The sequence below is a fragment of the Salvelinus sp. IW2-2015 genome, linkage group LG4q.1:29 (assembly GCF_002910315.2).
Source record: "Salvelinus sp. IW2-2015 linkage group LG4q.1:29, ASM291031v2, whole genome shotgun sequence".
Lineage (NCBI taxonomy): Eukaryota > Metazoa > Chordata > Actinopteri > Salmoniformes > Salmonidae > Salvelinus > Salvelinus sp. IW2-2015.
Window position 1 is genome coordinate 48829103 of NC_036842.1, and position 16129 is coordinate 48845231.

At 41.9% G+C, this 16129-nt stretch overlaps 2 protein-coding genes across 2 annotated transcripts in view; one reads left to right on the forward strand and one right to left on the reverse strand.

Moving 5' to 3' along the window:
* The window catches only part of mdkb (midkine b), a 16390-nt gene extending 13321 nt beyond the window's left edge, over positions 1-3069 (forward strand). Inside the window, 1 exon segment of the mRNA XM_070439635.1 lies at positions 2833-3069. Coding sequence (XP_070295736.1) covers positions 2833-3026 — 194 coding nt within the window. The 3' untranslated portion in view covers positions 3027-3069.
* Positions 3070-10647: 7578 nt separating this feature from the next.
* chrm4b (cholinergic receptor, muscarinic 4b) lies at positions 10648-12097 on the reverse strand. Its single transcript, XM_070440079.1, has 2 exons — positions 11237-12097; positions 10648-11116 (listed from the first exon to the last, which is right to left on the reverse strand). The coding sequence occupies exons 1-2, from the start codon at positions 12080-12082 to the stop codon at positions 10697-10699; spliced, it is 1266 nt and encodes a 421-aa protein (XP_070296180.1). The 5' UTR covers positions 12083-12097; the 3' UTR covers positions 10648-10696.
* Between the last annotated feature and the right edge of the window lie 4032 nt (positions 12098-16129).

The window sequence follows — 16129 nt, forward strand, 5'->3', positions numbered from 1 at the left end:
TTGCGGGAACTGGCTTCCCGTGGTTGGAGTGCTGTATGGTGTCAGAAGGCAGTTGTGGCTAGTTTGGGTTGTGTTTCGAGAGGACGCATTGCTTCTGACCTTCATCGCTCAACTCCCTACGGACTCGGGAGAGGTGAGACAAGGACTGTAACTACTACCAATTGGATACCACGAAATTGGGAGAAAAAAAAGGGGGGGGGGGAGAGAAAAAAATAAAATAGCATACAAAAAACATATGGGGCAAAACAGTATTTAGTCAGCCACCAATTGTGCAAGTTCTCCCACTTTAAAAGATGAGAGCCTGTAAATTTCATCATAGGTACACTACAACTATGACAGACAAAATGAGAAAAAGAAATCCAGAAAATCACATTGTAGGATTTTAATGAATTTATTTTGCAAATGATCGTGGAAAATAAGTTTTGGTCACCTACAAAACAAACAAGCAAGATTTCTGTCTCCACAGACCTGTAACTTCTTCTTTAAGAGGCTCCTGTGTCTCCACTCGTTACCTGTTAATGGCACCTGTTTTGAACTTGTTATCAGTATAAAAGACACCTGTCCACAACCTCAAACAGTCACACTCCAAACTCCACTATGGCAAGACAAAAAGCTGTCAAAGGGTTAGGAGAGATGAAGGCACCTCCGTACCTTCAGGCTCTGATCAGCCCTACACCCAAACAAGGGCACTGCGTTCATTCCACCTCTGGCCTGCTCGCCTCCCTACCTCTGAGGAAGTACAGTTCCCGCTCACCCAGTCAAAACTGTTCGCTGCTCTGGCACCCCAATGGTGGAACCAAACTCCCTCACGACGCCAGGTCAGCGGAGTCAATCACCACCTTCCGGAGACACCTGAACCCCACTCTTTTAAGAATACCTAGGATAGGATAAAGTAATCCTTCTAACCCCCCCCCCCCCTTAAAGAGTTAGATGCACTATTGTAAAGTGGTTGTTCCACTGGATATCATAAGGTGAATGCACCAATTTGTAAGTCGCTCTGGATAAGAGCGTCTGCTAAATGACTTAAATGTAAATGTAAATGTAAAGGACACAAAACAAAATTGTAGACCTGCACCAGGCTGGGAAGACTGAATCTGCAATAGGTAAGCAGTTGGTTTGAAGAAATCAACTGTGGGAGCAATTTAGGAAATGGAAGACATACAAGACCACTGATAATCTCCCTCGATCTGGGGCTCCACGCAAGATCTCACCCCGTGGGGTCAAAATGATCACAAGAACGGTGAGCAAAAATCCCAGAACCACACGGGGGACCTAGTGAATGACCTGCAGAGAGCTGGGACCAAAGTAACAAAGGGACTCAAACCTGCAGTGCCAGACGTATCCCCCTGCTTAAGCCAGTACATGTCCAGGCCCGTCTGAAGTTTGCTAGAGAGCATTTGGATGATCCAGAAGAAGATTGGGAGAATGTCATATGGTCAGATGAAACCAAAATAGAACTTTTTGGTAAACTCAACTCGTCGTGTTTGGAGGACAAAGAATGCTGAGTTGCATCCAAAGAACACCATACCTACTGTGAAGCATGGGGGTGGAAACATCATGCTTTGGGGCTGTTTTTCTGCAAAGGGACCAGACGACTGATCCGTGTAAAGGAAAAGAATGAATGGGGCCATGTATCGTGAGATTTTGAGTGAAAACCTCCTTCCATCAGCAAGGGCATTGAAGATGAAACGTGGTTGGGTCTTTCAGCATGACAATGATCCAAAACAACACAAACACACCGCCCGGGCAACGAAGGAGTGGCTTCGTAAGAAGCATTTCAAGGTCCTGGAGTGGCCTGGCCAGTCCCCAGATCTCAACCCCATAGAAAATCTTTGGAGGGAGTTGAAAGTCCGTGTTGCCCAGCAACAGCCCCAAAACATCACTGCTCTAGAGGAGATCTGCATGGAGGAATGGGCCAAAATACCAGCAACAGTGTGTGAAGACTTAAAGAAAACGTTTGACCTCTGTCATTGCCAACAAAGGGTATATAACAAAGTATTGAGAAACTTTTGTTATTGACCAAATACTTATTTTCCACCATAATTTGCAAATAAATTCATTAAAAATCCTACAATGTGATTTTCTGGATTTTTTTTTCTCATTTTGTCTGTCATAGTTGACGTGTAGCTATGATGAAATTTACAGGCCTCATCTTTTTAAGTGGGAGAACTTGCACAATTGGTGGCTGACTAAATACTTTTTTGCCCCACTGTAAATGGATCGTGTACGATCATAGATACAATTTGGCTACATAAGCCTACAAACATTTACAATAGCAAAATCATCACAAGAATGGCTTCAGATCAACGTCTACGTTGAAGAGAGCAAGGGTCTTTAAATTAAAGATCCAGGCAGCCTCTCGTTTTTAACAATAAATTATCGAAGTCACCCCCTCTCCTAGGGAGGGTGACATGTTCGATGCCGATATAACGTAGAGACAAAATCAAGTGGTTTGCTTCCAAAAAGTGTGCCTCAACTGGGTAAGTCGAGTTTTTCCACCTAATGGTGCTACGATGCTCCGAGATTTGTATTTTTAATTTGCACTTTGTTTTACCCACATKATTTTTACCACAAGGACAAGTTATAAAATAAATACCTGCCCTAGTGGAACACATGATAATACCTTTGATTGGGATCTGTTTCCCTGTTTGGGGGTGTTTGAAGGATCTACATTTATAAGTGCCATTGCATTGAGCACAGCCATTACACCTGTAGTTTACATCCAGTAGGGGCGCAACTAGACATTGTGTAGGGATATCTTGGGGTGGTAAATCAGTTTACCAATTGATCTCTGAGATTTCTGCCCTGCGAGAATACGACCAAGTAGTCTAGCTGACTGCAAGTACAGGTTCACCAACTGGGGAGAGTGTGACACAACCACCGGCACCAAGAGCCGGTCAGGAAGCCTGAAGAAAGACCTGTTCAAGTTAGACTGCGAGGCCACCATCTAGGTGACCAAGCCCTGCTCCTCCAGGCCAAAGGGGAAGGGAGGAAAAGGTAGGTCGGATCTCAATAGACCACCGTAGGACAAACCTAGCGGGCAACACTGGTTTGTTAAGGGGATGCAGAATACAGATGTTTAGCATACTTTTTAGTAGGTATGAATTTGTCACTAAACTGGAAAAGCAGGTTCTCCAAAACAACATGAAACACAAATCGATCACAGAATTTCAATCACAGAATTTCATCGCTGCCATATCAAAATGCAATTTCCCCTTTGGCTGAGAATACCACTCATTGAATCCAAACACGTCTTTTTCTTCTTCCATTTCTTCAGGGAAGAAGGCAAGAGGAGAGTGAGAACTAAAGAGGGAAGCTGACTGAGAAACAGCAGGTGTGACATCTGGCTTACTTCAGTAGTACAATCATCTCCTTCCTTCAACAAACACTCAAACAGTGCCTCTGTCTACGTCCCAAATAGCCCCCTATTGACCAGTAGTGCACTATATAGGGAATAGGGTGCCATTTGGGAAGTAGACTGTCTCTGCAGCTCAGAGCGTTGTCCTCCTCAAAACAACAACCCAGCAATCTCTGTCTCTAATTTATTTACATGAAATCAGTCGTTTGTTCATTTGTTCAAAGTTTTTTTTTTTATTGTTTCAATTATTTTCAGTAGGTAACTTGACATATACAGTGCAGTCGGAAAGTATTCAGGCCCATTTACTTTTTCACATTTTGTTACGTTACAGCCTTATTCTAAAATGGATTAAATACATATTTTTCCTCCAATCTACATCAATACCCCATAATGACAAAGTGAAAACAGGTTTATAGAAATTTGAGCAAATTTATCCAAAATAAAAAAAGTCCTTATTTACATACAGTACCAGTCAAAAGTTTGGACACACCTACTCATTCAAGGGTGTTTCTTTATTTGTACTATTTTCTACATTGTAGAATAATAGTGAATACATCAAAGATATGAAATAACACATATGGAATCATGTAGTAACCCAAAAAGTGTTAAACAAATCAAAATATATTTTATATTATTCAAAGTAGCCACTAGGGTTGCACATTTTGGGGAATATTCAGAGGTGGAAACTTTCTGTGGAAATTAACGGGAATATATTGGAATTAACGGGAATATATGCAAATTCATATTAATACCATTTTAAATGTAGATGTTTTTTGCATTGGATATATTTACCATATCATATGGAGACAGAAATATAAACCTTTTACCTTATCATAAGTTGACAAATGCAAATTATTAAATATTTCCAATAGAAAAAGAAAAAAAAAACTATTTAGTTATGAATTGAACTTTAATTAAATTAGTTGACTCTTCACATGGGATGATTTCACTGAACAACAAAAGAAAGGGAATATTGAATGATCCATCGCAGAAATTAAAGCTTTGGTTGTCTTCCTCTCAGGCTTTCATGTCTTGTCCCTGGACGTCCTCAATGTCCACCTCTTGAACATCAGACTCTGAGGCCTCATCTTCACTGCCACTTTCCAACCTTGTTGAGGATGGCTCGTTGTCAGGCTCAAAAAGCCTCAAATTTGCCCGGATGGCCACCAATTTTTCAGACCTTGTATTGATCAGCCTGTTGTGTGCTTTGGTGTGTGTGTTCCCAAACAAGGACCAGTTGCGCTCGAATTTGGAGGATGATGGATGRAACAGGGGAAAGAGTCTCAGATCCACAAAGTCCCTTCCACCAGGTGGCTGATGAGATATGTTGGCACGACTGCCATATTGCATCGCCATCTCAAACCCCTTGCTTGGAAGTGTACTTCGCCAGACTGCCAAGAACCTTGCCCTCATCCAGGCSAAGGTGGCGAGACACAATAGTGATGACACCATAGGCCTGTTGATCTCTGCACCAGACAGGATGCTCTTGCCAGCATACTTGMGGTCCAACYTGTACGCTGCGGCGTGTATGGGCTTCAGGCAGAAGTCTTCTTTTTGATGTATTTCAGAACTGCAGTTTCCTCTGCTTGMAGCAACAGTGWAGTGGGCAYGGCAGTACGGATTTCTTCTCTTACATCTGCAAGCAGAGTCTGAACATCAGACAGGATGGCATTGTCTCCCTCAATCCGTGCAATGGCTACTGCTATAGGTTTCAGGCTGCTCATCACTCTCTCCTAAAATACATCATCCAGGAGGATCCTCTTGATGGGACTGTCCATATCTGCAGACTGATATGGCCATTTCTTGGAGACTGTCAAACATGATGACAACACCACCCCAACGGGTGTTGCTGGGCAGCTTCAATGTGGTGCTCTTATTCTTCTCACTTTGCTTGGTGAGGTAGATTGCTGCTATAACTTTATGACCCTTCACATACCTAACCATTTCCTTGGCTCTCTTGTAGAGTGTATCCATTGTTTTCAGTGCCATGATGTCCTTGACGAGCAGATTCAATGCATGAGCAGCACAGCCAATGGGTGTGAAGTGAGGGAAGGACTCCTCCACTTTAGACCAAGCAGCCTTCATGTTCACAGCATTGTCTGTCACCAGTGCAAATATCTTCTGTGGTACAAGGTTATTGATGACTGCCTTCAGCTCATCTGCAATGTAGAGACCGGTGTGTCTGTTGTCCCTTGTATCTGCTCTTGTAGAATAGTGGTTGAGGGGTGGAGATGATGTAGTTAATTATTCCTTGCACACGAACATTCGACCACCCATCAGAGATGATTGCAATACAGTCTGCTTTCTCTATGATTTGCTTGACCTTCTGTTGAACTCTGCATCCAGCAAATGAGTAGATAAACGTGTCTGGTTGGAGGAGTGTATGCTGGGCGAAGAACATTCAGAAATCTCTTCCAATACACATGGCCTGTGAGAATCAGAGGTGAACCAGTTGCGTACACAGCTCAAGCAAGACATTCATCAGCATTTCTGACTACGTTCCTCCATTGAGTCAAAAAWATATATATATTCCAGGTGGACCATGAGCTGTTATTGATAAGGTGTCTGATTCATCATTTTCACCTCGAATAGAAGTAGAGGGACTTTTGTCAGAGGTTGTGAGTGCTGAGGGAACTTTATGGACTTGGCCAGATGATTCTGCATCTTTGTTGCATTCTTCACATATGCTTTTCCTTCTACATTAGCTGCAGTGAAATGTCTCCACACATATGGAGAGACCRGAAAATAGCTGTCCAGAGGTGCTCCCCATCCAACCTGACCAAGCTTGAGAGGATCTGCAGAGAAGAATGTGAGAAACTCCCCAAATACAGGTGTGCCAAGCTTGTAGTGTCATACCCAATAACTCAAATCAAATCAAATTTTATTTGTCACATACACATGGTTAGCAGATGTTAATGCGAGTGTAGCGAAATGCTTCTAGTTCTGACCATGCAGTAATATCTAACAAGTAATCTAACCTAACAATTTCACAACAACTACCTTATACACACAAGTGTAAAGGAATGAATAAGAATATGTACAAAAAATATATGAATGAGCGATGGCCGAACGGCATAGGCAAGATGCAGTAGATGGTATAGAGTACAGTATATACATATGAGATGAGTAATGTAGGGTATGTAAACATGATATAAAGTGGCATTGTTTAAAGTGGCTAGAGATACATTTATTACATACATTTTTTCATTTTTAAAGTGGCAAGAGATGAGTCTGTATGTTGGCAGCAGCCACTCAATGTTAGTGATGGCTGTTTAACAGTCTGATGGCCTTGAGATAGAAGCTGTTTTTCACTCTCTCGGTCCCTGCTTTGATGCACCTGTACTGACCTCGCCTTCTGGATGATAGCGGGGTGAACAGGCATTGGCTCGGGTGGTTGTTGTCCTTGACGATCTTTTTGGCCTTCCTGTGACATCGGGTGGTGTAGGTGTCCTGGAGGGCAGGTCATTTGCCCCCGGTGATGTGTTGTGCAGACCTCACTACCCTCTGGAGAGCCTTACGGTTGTGGGCGGAGCAGTTGCCGTACCAGGCGGTGATACAGCCCGACAGGATGCTCTCGATTGTGCATCTGTAAAAGTTTGTTTTTGGTGACAAGCCAAATTTCTTCAGCCTCCTGAGGTTGAAGAGGCACTGCTGCGCCTTCTTCACCAAGCTGTCTGTGTGGGTGGACCATTTCAGTTTGTCCGTGATGTGTACACCGAGGAACTTAAAACTTTCTACCCTCTCCACTACTGTCCCGTCGATGTGGATAGGGGAGTGCTCCCTCTGCTGTTTCCTGAAGTCCATGATCATCTCCTTTGTTTTGTTGACATTGAGTGTGAGGTTATTTTCCTGACACCACACTCCGAGGGCCCTCACCTCCTCCCTGTAGGCCGTCTCGTCGTTGTTGGTAATCAAGCCTACCACTGTAGTGTCGTCTACAAACTTGATGATTGAGTTGGAGACGTGCATAGCCACGCGGTCATGGGTGAGCAGGGAGTACAGGAGAGGGCTGAGAACGCACCATTGTGGGGCCCCAGTGTTGAGGATCAGTGGGGTGGAGATGTTGTTTCCTACCCTCACCACCTGGGGGTGGCCRGTCAGGAAGTCCAGGACCCAGTTGCACAGGGCGGGGTCGAGACCCAGGGTCTCGAGCTTGATGACGAGTTTGGAGGGTACTATGGTGTTAAATGCTGAGCTGTAGTCGATGAACAGCATTCTTACATAGGTATTCCTCTTGTCCAGATGGGTTAGGGCAGTGTGATTGCGATTGCGTCGTCTGTGAACCTATTGGGGCGGTAAGCAAATTGGAGTGGGTCTAGGGTGTCAGGTAGGGTGGAGGTGATATGGTCCTTAACTAGTCTCTCAAAGCACTTCCTGATGACGGATGTGAGTGCTACGGGGCGATAGTCATTTCGCTCCAGGCTGTAATCGCTGCCAAAGGTGCTTCAACAAAGAGTAAAGAGTCTGAATACTATTTTTGCTTTGTCATTATGGGGTATTGTGTATAGATTGATAAGGAAAAAAACAATTTAATCAATTTTAGAATAAGGCAGTAACTTAACAAAATGCGGAAAAAGTCAAGGGGTCTGAATACTTTTCGAATGCACTGTAAATCAGTTTTCATAGTTGATAGGACATCCTTGGTTTTTAACAGACAATGTAACTCAGCTTCTATAGATAGTTGTAATAAAGGTACGAAATTTAACGTCAAAACAAACAACAGTATGAACAAAATGATGATGATCGATGATCATGAGTCATTGAATATGTTCAAGGAGCTCGAAAATACCTATTTTAGAAGATTATGAAGAATACGTTTTTAAGTGAGTATGTGTACTGTCTACAGTACATCCAAGAAACATATATTGGAATTATATGGAATGATAGATCTCCTCTGCTAATTGTATTTTTTAACTATAGAAATGACTAGCATTGTAAGGTTTGTATAAAAGAACAAGAATAAAATACTGTACTGTTGTTTCTATAAAAATGTTTTTGTTTTGTCTGAATACTGTACATAGACATCTTGAATAACTGTTTTTTGGTCTTAATTATGGTCGTCTGTTACATTTTACTTATTATTATTATTATTACATATTGAAAAAGTTCAGGTCAAAGGGGAATACATTTTAGGATTGTAGTGTGTAACTTTCCAATCCATTGTTTGAATGGTTGGATATGAGCTGCGTGTGACTTTCCAGCCACAAAACCTCTCATCATTCAGATTTGACTTTCAATAGTTTAAAAAAAATATTCCCTTGTACGTAACATCGCTTTGAGACTCATCTTAAAGCCTCCATCGTGTTTAATATCATAGGTCTTTGAAAAGAGTTCCGATGCCACAATTAATATTTTCATACCTCCATCCACCTCTGTCACCAGAGTCACCTTCATCTTAGTGGTATTTTTTTATATTTTATTAGGATCCCCTTCAGCTGTTGCAAAAGCAGCAGATACTCTTCCTGGGGTCCACACGAAACATAATATAGAATGACATAATACAGAACATCAATAGACAAGAACCCGAAAACCTGTAACAATTACCCTTGTTGATTTTCCCATCCCTTTCTTCTCTGGACCTGGTGCTGACACCTCATCCTCTGATTTGTCCACACGTTTTCTCTTCTATCCATTTGCTGCAGGTGGCTCATCTTTAAATTGTACAACTGTGGGGTTCTCATGTTGTTCTTTTTTTACGGTCTTTCAACTTTTCCTGTTTGCCAGGTTCTGAACAAAGGGATGCAAGGTCCTGAACAGTAGCGTCATTCCTTGGTATCAACCCAATCACTCTCTCAATCTCAAGGATAGACTTATCCATTCCACAACTGATAATGGTTTTAGTCATGTCTACTCTTCTTTTAAACTTTATGGAATTTATTTTAAAAGTTAAGGGTTCTTATATATTTTTTGTATACTGAACAAAAATATCAATGCAAGTGTTGGTTTCATGAGCTAAAATAAAAGATCCCAGAAATGTTCCTTACACAGAAAAAGCTTATTTCTCTCAAATGTTTTGCCAAATTTGTTTACATCACTGTTAGTGAGCATTTATTCTAAACCAAGATAATCCATACACCTGCCAGGTGTGGCATTTCAAGAAGCTGATTAAACAGCATGTTCATTACACAGGTGCACCTTGTGCTGGGAACAATAAAAGACAAATGTGCAGTTTTATCACYCAACACAATGTCATAGATGCTGCAATTTTTGAGGGAGTGTACAATTGGCATTCTAACTGCAGCAATGTCCACCAGAGCTGTTGCTAGAGAATTGAATGTTAATTTCTCTACCATAAGTCATCTCCAACGTCATTTTAGAGAATGGCAATGTCCAATCGGTCTCACAACCGCAAACCACCAGCCTAGGACCTCCACATCCGGCTTCTTCACCTGCAGTATCGTCTGAGACAGCTGATGAAACTGTGGGTTTGCACAATGGAAGAATTTCTGCACAAACTGTCAGAAACCGTCACAGAGATACAGTGACGAGCCCATTGTCGTGCCATTCATCCGCCGCCATCCCCTCATGTTTCAGAATGATGTCGCAAGGATCTGTACACAATTCCTGGAAGCTGAAAATGTCCCAGTTGTCCCATGCCTGCATACTCACCAGACATGTCACCCATTGAGCATATTTGGGATGATGCCAGAGGGGTGTTTCCTCCCGTCGTACCAGTCCCTCTGTGATGCCACCRCCTACAGTTTTGAGCCACTCAAAGGGGTGTGAATACTTATGTAAATTAGATATTTCTGTATTTAATTTTCTACAAATTTGCTAAAATATCTACAAACATGTTTTCATTTAGTCATTATGGGATATTGGGTGTAGATCGGTTAGAAACTAAATCAAATGAATCCACTTTGAATTGAGACTAAGACAACTAAATGTGGAATAAGTCAAAGGGTATGAATGCTTTCTGATTGCAGCTGAGGTCGCTTGATCTGATGTTGGCCTACAGCACCGTTTGCAGCGATTTGAGTGAACATTCCACAATCTAGTATCAGTAATTCATGATTTTGTATTTTGTAAGAAATGGCAGTATATCGTCATCACAATATTACATCATCACAAACAAAAGCAGGAGGCATACAGAATTGTTAGCAGAAAGAGGAACAGCATTATTTTAACAACAATATACGGTTGTTACAAAAGATCAGCTTAGTACAGCTTAGGCTTTGGATGTCATACCTTTTTAATGTGCTGCTTTGAAACATTTTGTTAGATTTTTTTATACTATTTTACATAGACAATTATCTTCGTAGTCCATCAATCAAATGCATCTTCCTTAAATAATCAAATGTTCTATTACATATTATAATAGAGTAGCTCACATCATCCTCACTTCACACCTGTGTTTCTGTACTGACACCTCAGTAGGTTCTTGAAGGTCTTTCTGAAGGTGACGTTACACAGTGCATAGCACGCTGGGTTGACTGTGCTGTTGATATAACACAGCCAGTAGCCCATGGTCCACACTGTGTCTGGAACGCAGAAGTGACAGTAAGTGCCAATGATGGCCATGACGTTGTAAGGAGTCCAGGTGAGAATGAAGGCCAGGAGAATAGCAAAAATAGTCTTGGTCACTTTCCTCTCCCTCGCTACAATTCGTCTCCTCTTCACCTGGGTCTTACTGAAGCTGGGGAATGGGGAAAACATTTTTCTGAGCTGACTAGTTGTATTGGAGCCATTAAGGATAGAGCTTGGCTGGGAGACCTTGGTAGCAGAGCTGTTCTTATCCCCTGTGCAGTTGAACGTGACCTTACTGTTGGACCATCTGCAGTCTTGATTAATCTCACTAGGTAAGTGGTCTGGAGAGGGGGTAACATCTGAAGTGGGGATGACATTATTGTTGGCCTGATCTGTAGAGCCTTTCAGGGCCTTGATAATCCCCTGCTTAGCGCAGATACTCGTCTCTGCTTCGATGGAAATGGCCAAATCGCTCTTTGGCTCAGTGTCTGTCTGGGTCGAGACGCAGCTCCTCTTCAGATGGCAGCTTTGTTTCGGTCGTCCACTAGAGGTCCTCGCTCTGCTACTATGCAGCTCTGCAGTGAGGCGACTGCGGCTGGCAAAGGAGATCCGGGTGTACAGGACAATCATGATGACCGCCGGCAGGTAGAACGCGGATAGCGTCATCCCCAGTGTAACCGAGGGTTTGGACAGGAGCTGGATGTAGCACTCACCATCAGGGACGATCCGTTTGCCGACGAAGGACTGCCAGAAGAGGATGGCCGGGGCCCAAAGGAACAGAGACAGGAGCCAGGCTGCTGCGATCATCAGCCCAGCCAGTCTGGTGGTCCGCCTGGACGGGTAGGTCAATGGTCGGGTCACACAGAAGTAGCGGTCGAAGCAGATGATCAGGAGGTTCATAACCGAAGCGTTGCTGACCACGTAGTCCAAGGCCAACCACAGGTCACAGACGACCGCACCCAGGGGCCAGTAGCCCTTGACGATATAGAGGGTGTAGAGGTTCATGGAGAGCAGACCGATGATGAGGTCAGCACACGCCAGGCTGAACAAGAAGTAGTTGTTGACTGTCTGGAGGTGGCGGTTGACTTTGATTGACAGCATCACGAGGACGTTGCCCAGGACGGTGATGAAGCTGAGCGAGCCAGTCACTATGACGATGAGGATCAGTTTAGCAGTGGTGTAAAGGCAGCCCGGTCTCCCATAATCTCCATAGGAGTGGTTGCCGTAGGGATGGACCCAGCTGACGTTGTATTCCATGTCAGATGAAGGCACTTGATGAAAACAAACAAATAAACAAAAAATGTAATACCTAAGGTTGCATTTGAAGTTTTTGGATCAAATATATTATCTGAAAAATAAATGGTTACAATGTCCTCTATTCAATTGTAATAGCCAATCCAGTCCTCTATTCAATTGTAATAGCCAATCAAACACCTTTTGTGCTTGTTATTCCTAGATTAATAATAATGAATAGATTATCCTTGAAAGGAAGAGAATTGCATTGTAATATACACTGCTCTGTATTTTTATTCTATGGTCTATGGTGAGATATAAATATATAACCTATGCCTATCAAAAGCTAATGTGGAGAAATGTTTTATGCATTGCTAAAGGGGAATTCTAATGTAACTTTCCAAGTTGGATCAGGTGAAGTATGCTTGCTGAATGAAAAATAAACCTGTACACWAGAAGTTGTCATACTGTTTGTATTCATGAGGGTTACATATTTTACAGGAATGAACTGATAAACTTACCCCTCAAATTAGAAGAAAGCCTCTCGAAATCTTCAGTGTAATTTCTGCCATCCACATTCCATGATTAAAGCAAATGTCTAGTCCTAACAAAAATCACACAAACTTAAATTACAAATTGGGCTGCCTGTAGTCCCACCGTCCCAGTCTGCAAGCATCTTCATAACCAATCCACAAGTGATTTACACAGGAATAGCATCTTCACYAACATATTTATGGTCTACCAGCCCTATGGCTGATGTTCTCAATTAGGTCCACTCAAGTCTCCTTGCAGTAAAAGACTGGCAACACCTAGTAACGTCACAGATCTCTTGATATGTTTTCATGCAATAAGGATGGGCCTCCCCTCGAAGCCGGATTCATCCCTATGTGTCTTCCTTTCAGGGAGTGTTTCCTGGCCACTGTTCATCTCTGCTTCTGTTTGCTCTTTGCTCTAGGCCAGGTCACTGTACAAGCACTTTTTGTGACAACTGCTGATTTAAAGGGCTTTACATTTAATTGATTGAATAACACTACAGTATAGAGACTGTAGAAATGTTTTCTGTTTCTTCAAGTGCAGCCTGTTTTATGAATTTCAGCACAACCTTCAATGGATAGCTACACAATATWGTCACTGAAAATGACCTCAATGGGTATGACATCATGGATGTATTTGCTAATCAACAAAATGGTCCAAACCAAGTACCAGATCCCTGAATGACCCACGCCTTAGTGAAGTTTCCCATTTTCATTGTCAACATTACATAGGATCTTTGGTGTTCCCATATGTGCTATATAGTGCTTATTAGATTTGTACTGTAATCTCAATATGTCTTAAAAGAACAGAAAATCTTCATCACATCAGAACTCTAAAACATGTGAGACAATTGATAAGAGGTTAGGGGGAGAGACAGCAGTCAGGACTATATCCCAAGTCAGTAGATACTGCACCGTACCTGGTATCCTTTTCTTCACCATTACTGACCTGAGGACTGTTAGAGAAACAGTATAGAGAAAACCTACAGTCCTTTCACTGGTCAGTGGTCATGAACGAAAGAAGATAAGGAATGTATGTTTATTAAGTATTGTGACAGCAACTGTATGCCATCAACCCTCCACATTAACCTCCTGGACAATTGAATACTGTAGTCAACATAGTGTAGTCATGTGTGATGTTTCGACCAAGCTTAGTTCGTTTCTAGTTTTAATATGCAGCATAGGTCTTCTGTGAAAGAAGTTGAACAAGTAGCTGATTGAAGAAGCACAGGTGGACATTTTTGACATCTAACAGAAATGTACATCAAATCTATATTAAATCAACCATCCAAACATAGGAAGATAAGCGTAAGCAGGGTGTCCAATCAATGTCGCTATCATAATCTGTTCAAAAGTTATAGGGTTTTTATCCTTGTAGGATGGTCAAGATTAGGGTGGCAAAATCAATGGATGCCAGAGAAAAAAAGTAGTTAAAAAAAATCTGGAGAACAGCATTGCGTCAGCTCGGCTGAATGCCGTGCAACAATTACCGACAATTACCGCAAACCGACAGGCTCATGGTTGATCTTATCATCTTTCTTCTCGAATCCGGAGGACATAAAACAATATAGAGGTAAGATTAACCGATTTTAAGATATGTAGTATTTTCATATTAACACGTAATTCAAGTTTTTTTCTCAAAGATTTATCAGAAAAACAACCGTATCTCTGTGAAATGTCAACAAAGCACTGTACCGCAAACTTTTGATTTTCAATTTGTGTCATGTAAATTTTGCGACCCGCGGAAACAACTGCAGAAGACCACCACAACACTTCAAAAGTCGCTGCCAGAAGCGGCACCGCTGTTAGTGCTTGGTGTTTATTAAAGGATGTATTAATTTACAAAATCTGACTTTTTTGATATAATGTTAATATATTTGAAAAAGACCCCACTGAACGATTCAGAACATGAATAATAGTATTTGTCTTGGCAAAATGTATTTTATAACGTAATTGAAATTTCTTCACCAAAGCGTGTTTTCTCCCACTCTGGGTAAGGAATAAGACTGATAATTCGTCATGGGTAGTATGACAGCAAGTCAGTTTGACTACATACTAGCAACAACAGTTTTAGTAGATTTACAGTAAGTAGTAGCATGAACTATTGTAAACTATATCTGCACTGAGCTCTGACTCACATTGTTTTTAAACTATCAAAACGAGGCTCACAAACAGCCTAGAGACTGTGAAATACAGTGGCCCCAAGGTAGTGAAAGATACAAATTGATCGAAAACCAAGGCCAACATGCTTGGGACAATGCTGTTATCACTGTCAAGCAAAATATATTGTATCTGTGGGGAAAAACTGGGTTTGTATCTGTATGTTTCACACAAACTGCATATCAGAGACGACTCCACACGTGCCTTAACACAAAGACTATAGAGAGTAAAAAATGATAATATTCATAATATACACTGAACAAAAATATAAAAACAATGTGTAAAGTGTTGGTCCCATGTTTCATGAGCTGAAATAAACGATCCCAGAAATGTTCCATATGCATCAAAAATGTTAATTTCTCAAATTTTGTGCACAAATTTGTTAACATCCCTGTTAGTGAGAATTTCTCCTTAGGTGGATGGATTATCTTGGCAGACAGGTGTGCCATATCAAGAAGCTGATTAAACAGCATGATCATTACACAGGTGCACCTTGTGCTGGGGACACTAAAATGTGCAGTTTTGTCACACAACGCCACAGATGTGTTCTCTACCATAAGTTGCCTCCAATGTKATTTTAGAGAATTTGTATGGTGTATGGTGGGTGAGCGGTTTGCTGATGTCAATGTTGTGAACAGAGTGCCCCATGGTGGCGGTGGGGTTATGGTAAAGGCAGCCATAAGCTACAGACAACAAACACAGTTGCATTTTATTTATGCCAATTTAAAAGCACAGAGATACCGTTACAAGATCCTGAGGCCCATTGTCGTACCATTCATCCTCCACCATTGCCTCATGCTTCAGCATGATAATGCACGGTCCCATGTTGCAACGACCTGTACACAATTCCTGGAAGCTGAAAATGTCAGTTTTTCCCATGCCCTGCATACTCACCAGACGTCACCCATTGAGCATGTTTTGGATGCTCTGGATCGACATGTACAACAGCGTGTTCCAGTTCCTGCCAATATCCAGCAACTTCGCACAGCCATTGAATGGGAGTGGGACAACATTCCACAGGCCACAATCAACAGCCTGATCAACTGTATGCGAAGGAGATGTCGCGCTGCTTGAGGCAAATGGTGGTCACACCAGATACTGACAGGTTTTTCTGATCCACACCCCTACCTTTAAGATACAGTATCGGTGACCAACAGACTCATATCTATATTCCCATTCATGTGAAATGAAGAGATGTAGAATTATCGATTCACTTTAAGAATAGGATTTGTTCACTGTGGGTAAAGCATACAATGATCCTATAGATGACACTGGTTACTTTAGGTATTCAATACCGCAGGTCATAGCTATAGAACTTACCTGTAGTTTTTCCATTTAAGAAATAATACGATTTCCATCTCTTCACAGAACTGTTACA

What these genes read in the sequence shown, in the direction of transcription:
- chrm4b (XM_070440079.1), bottom strand. Translation starts at nt 12,082, where the DNA reads ATGGAATACAACGTCAGCTGGGTCCATCCCTACGGCAACCACTCCTAT. An exon ending in CTAAGCAGGGGATTATCAAG is followed by an intron (nt 11,117 to 11,236) that starts GCCCTGAAAGGC and finishes TCCAACAGTAAG; the next exon opens with GTCACGTTCAACTGCACAGG.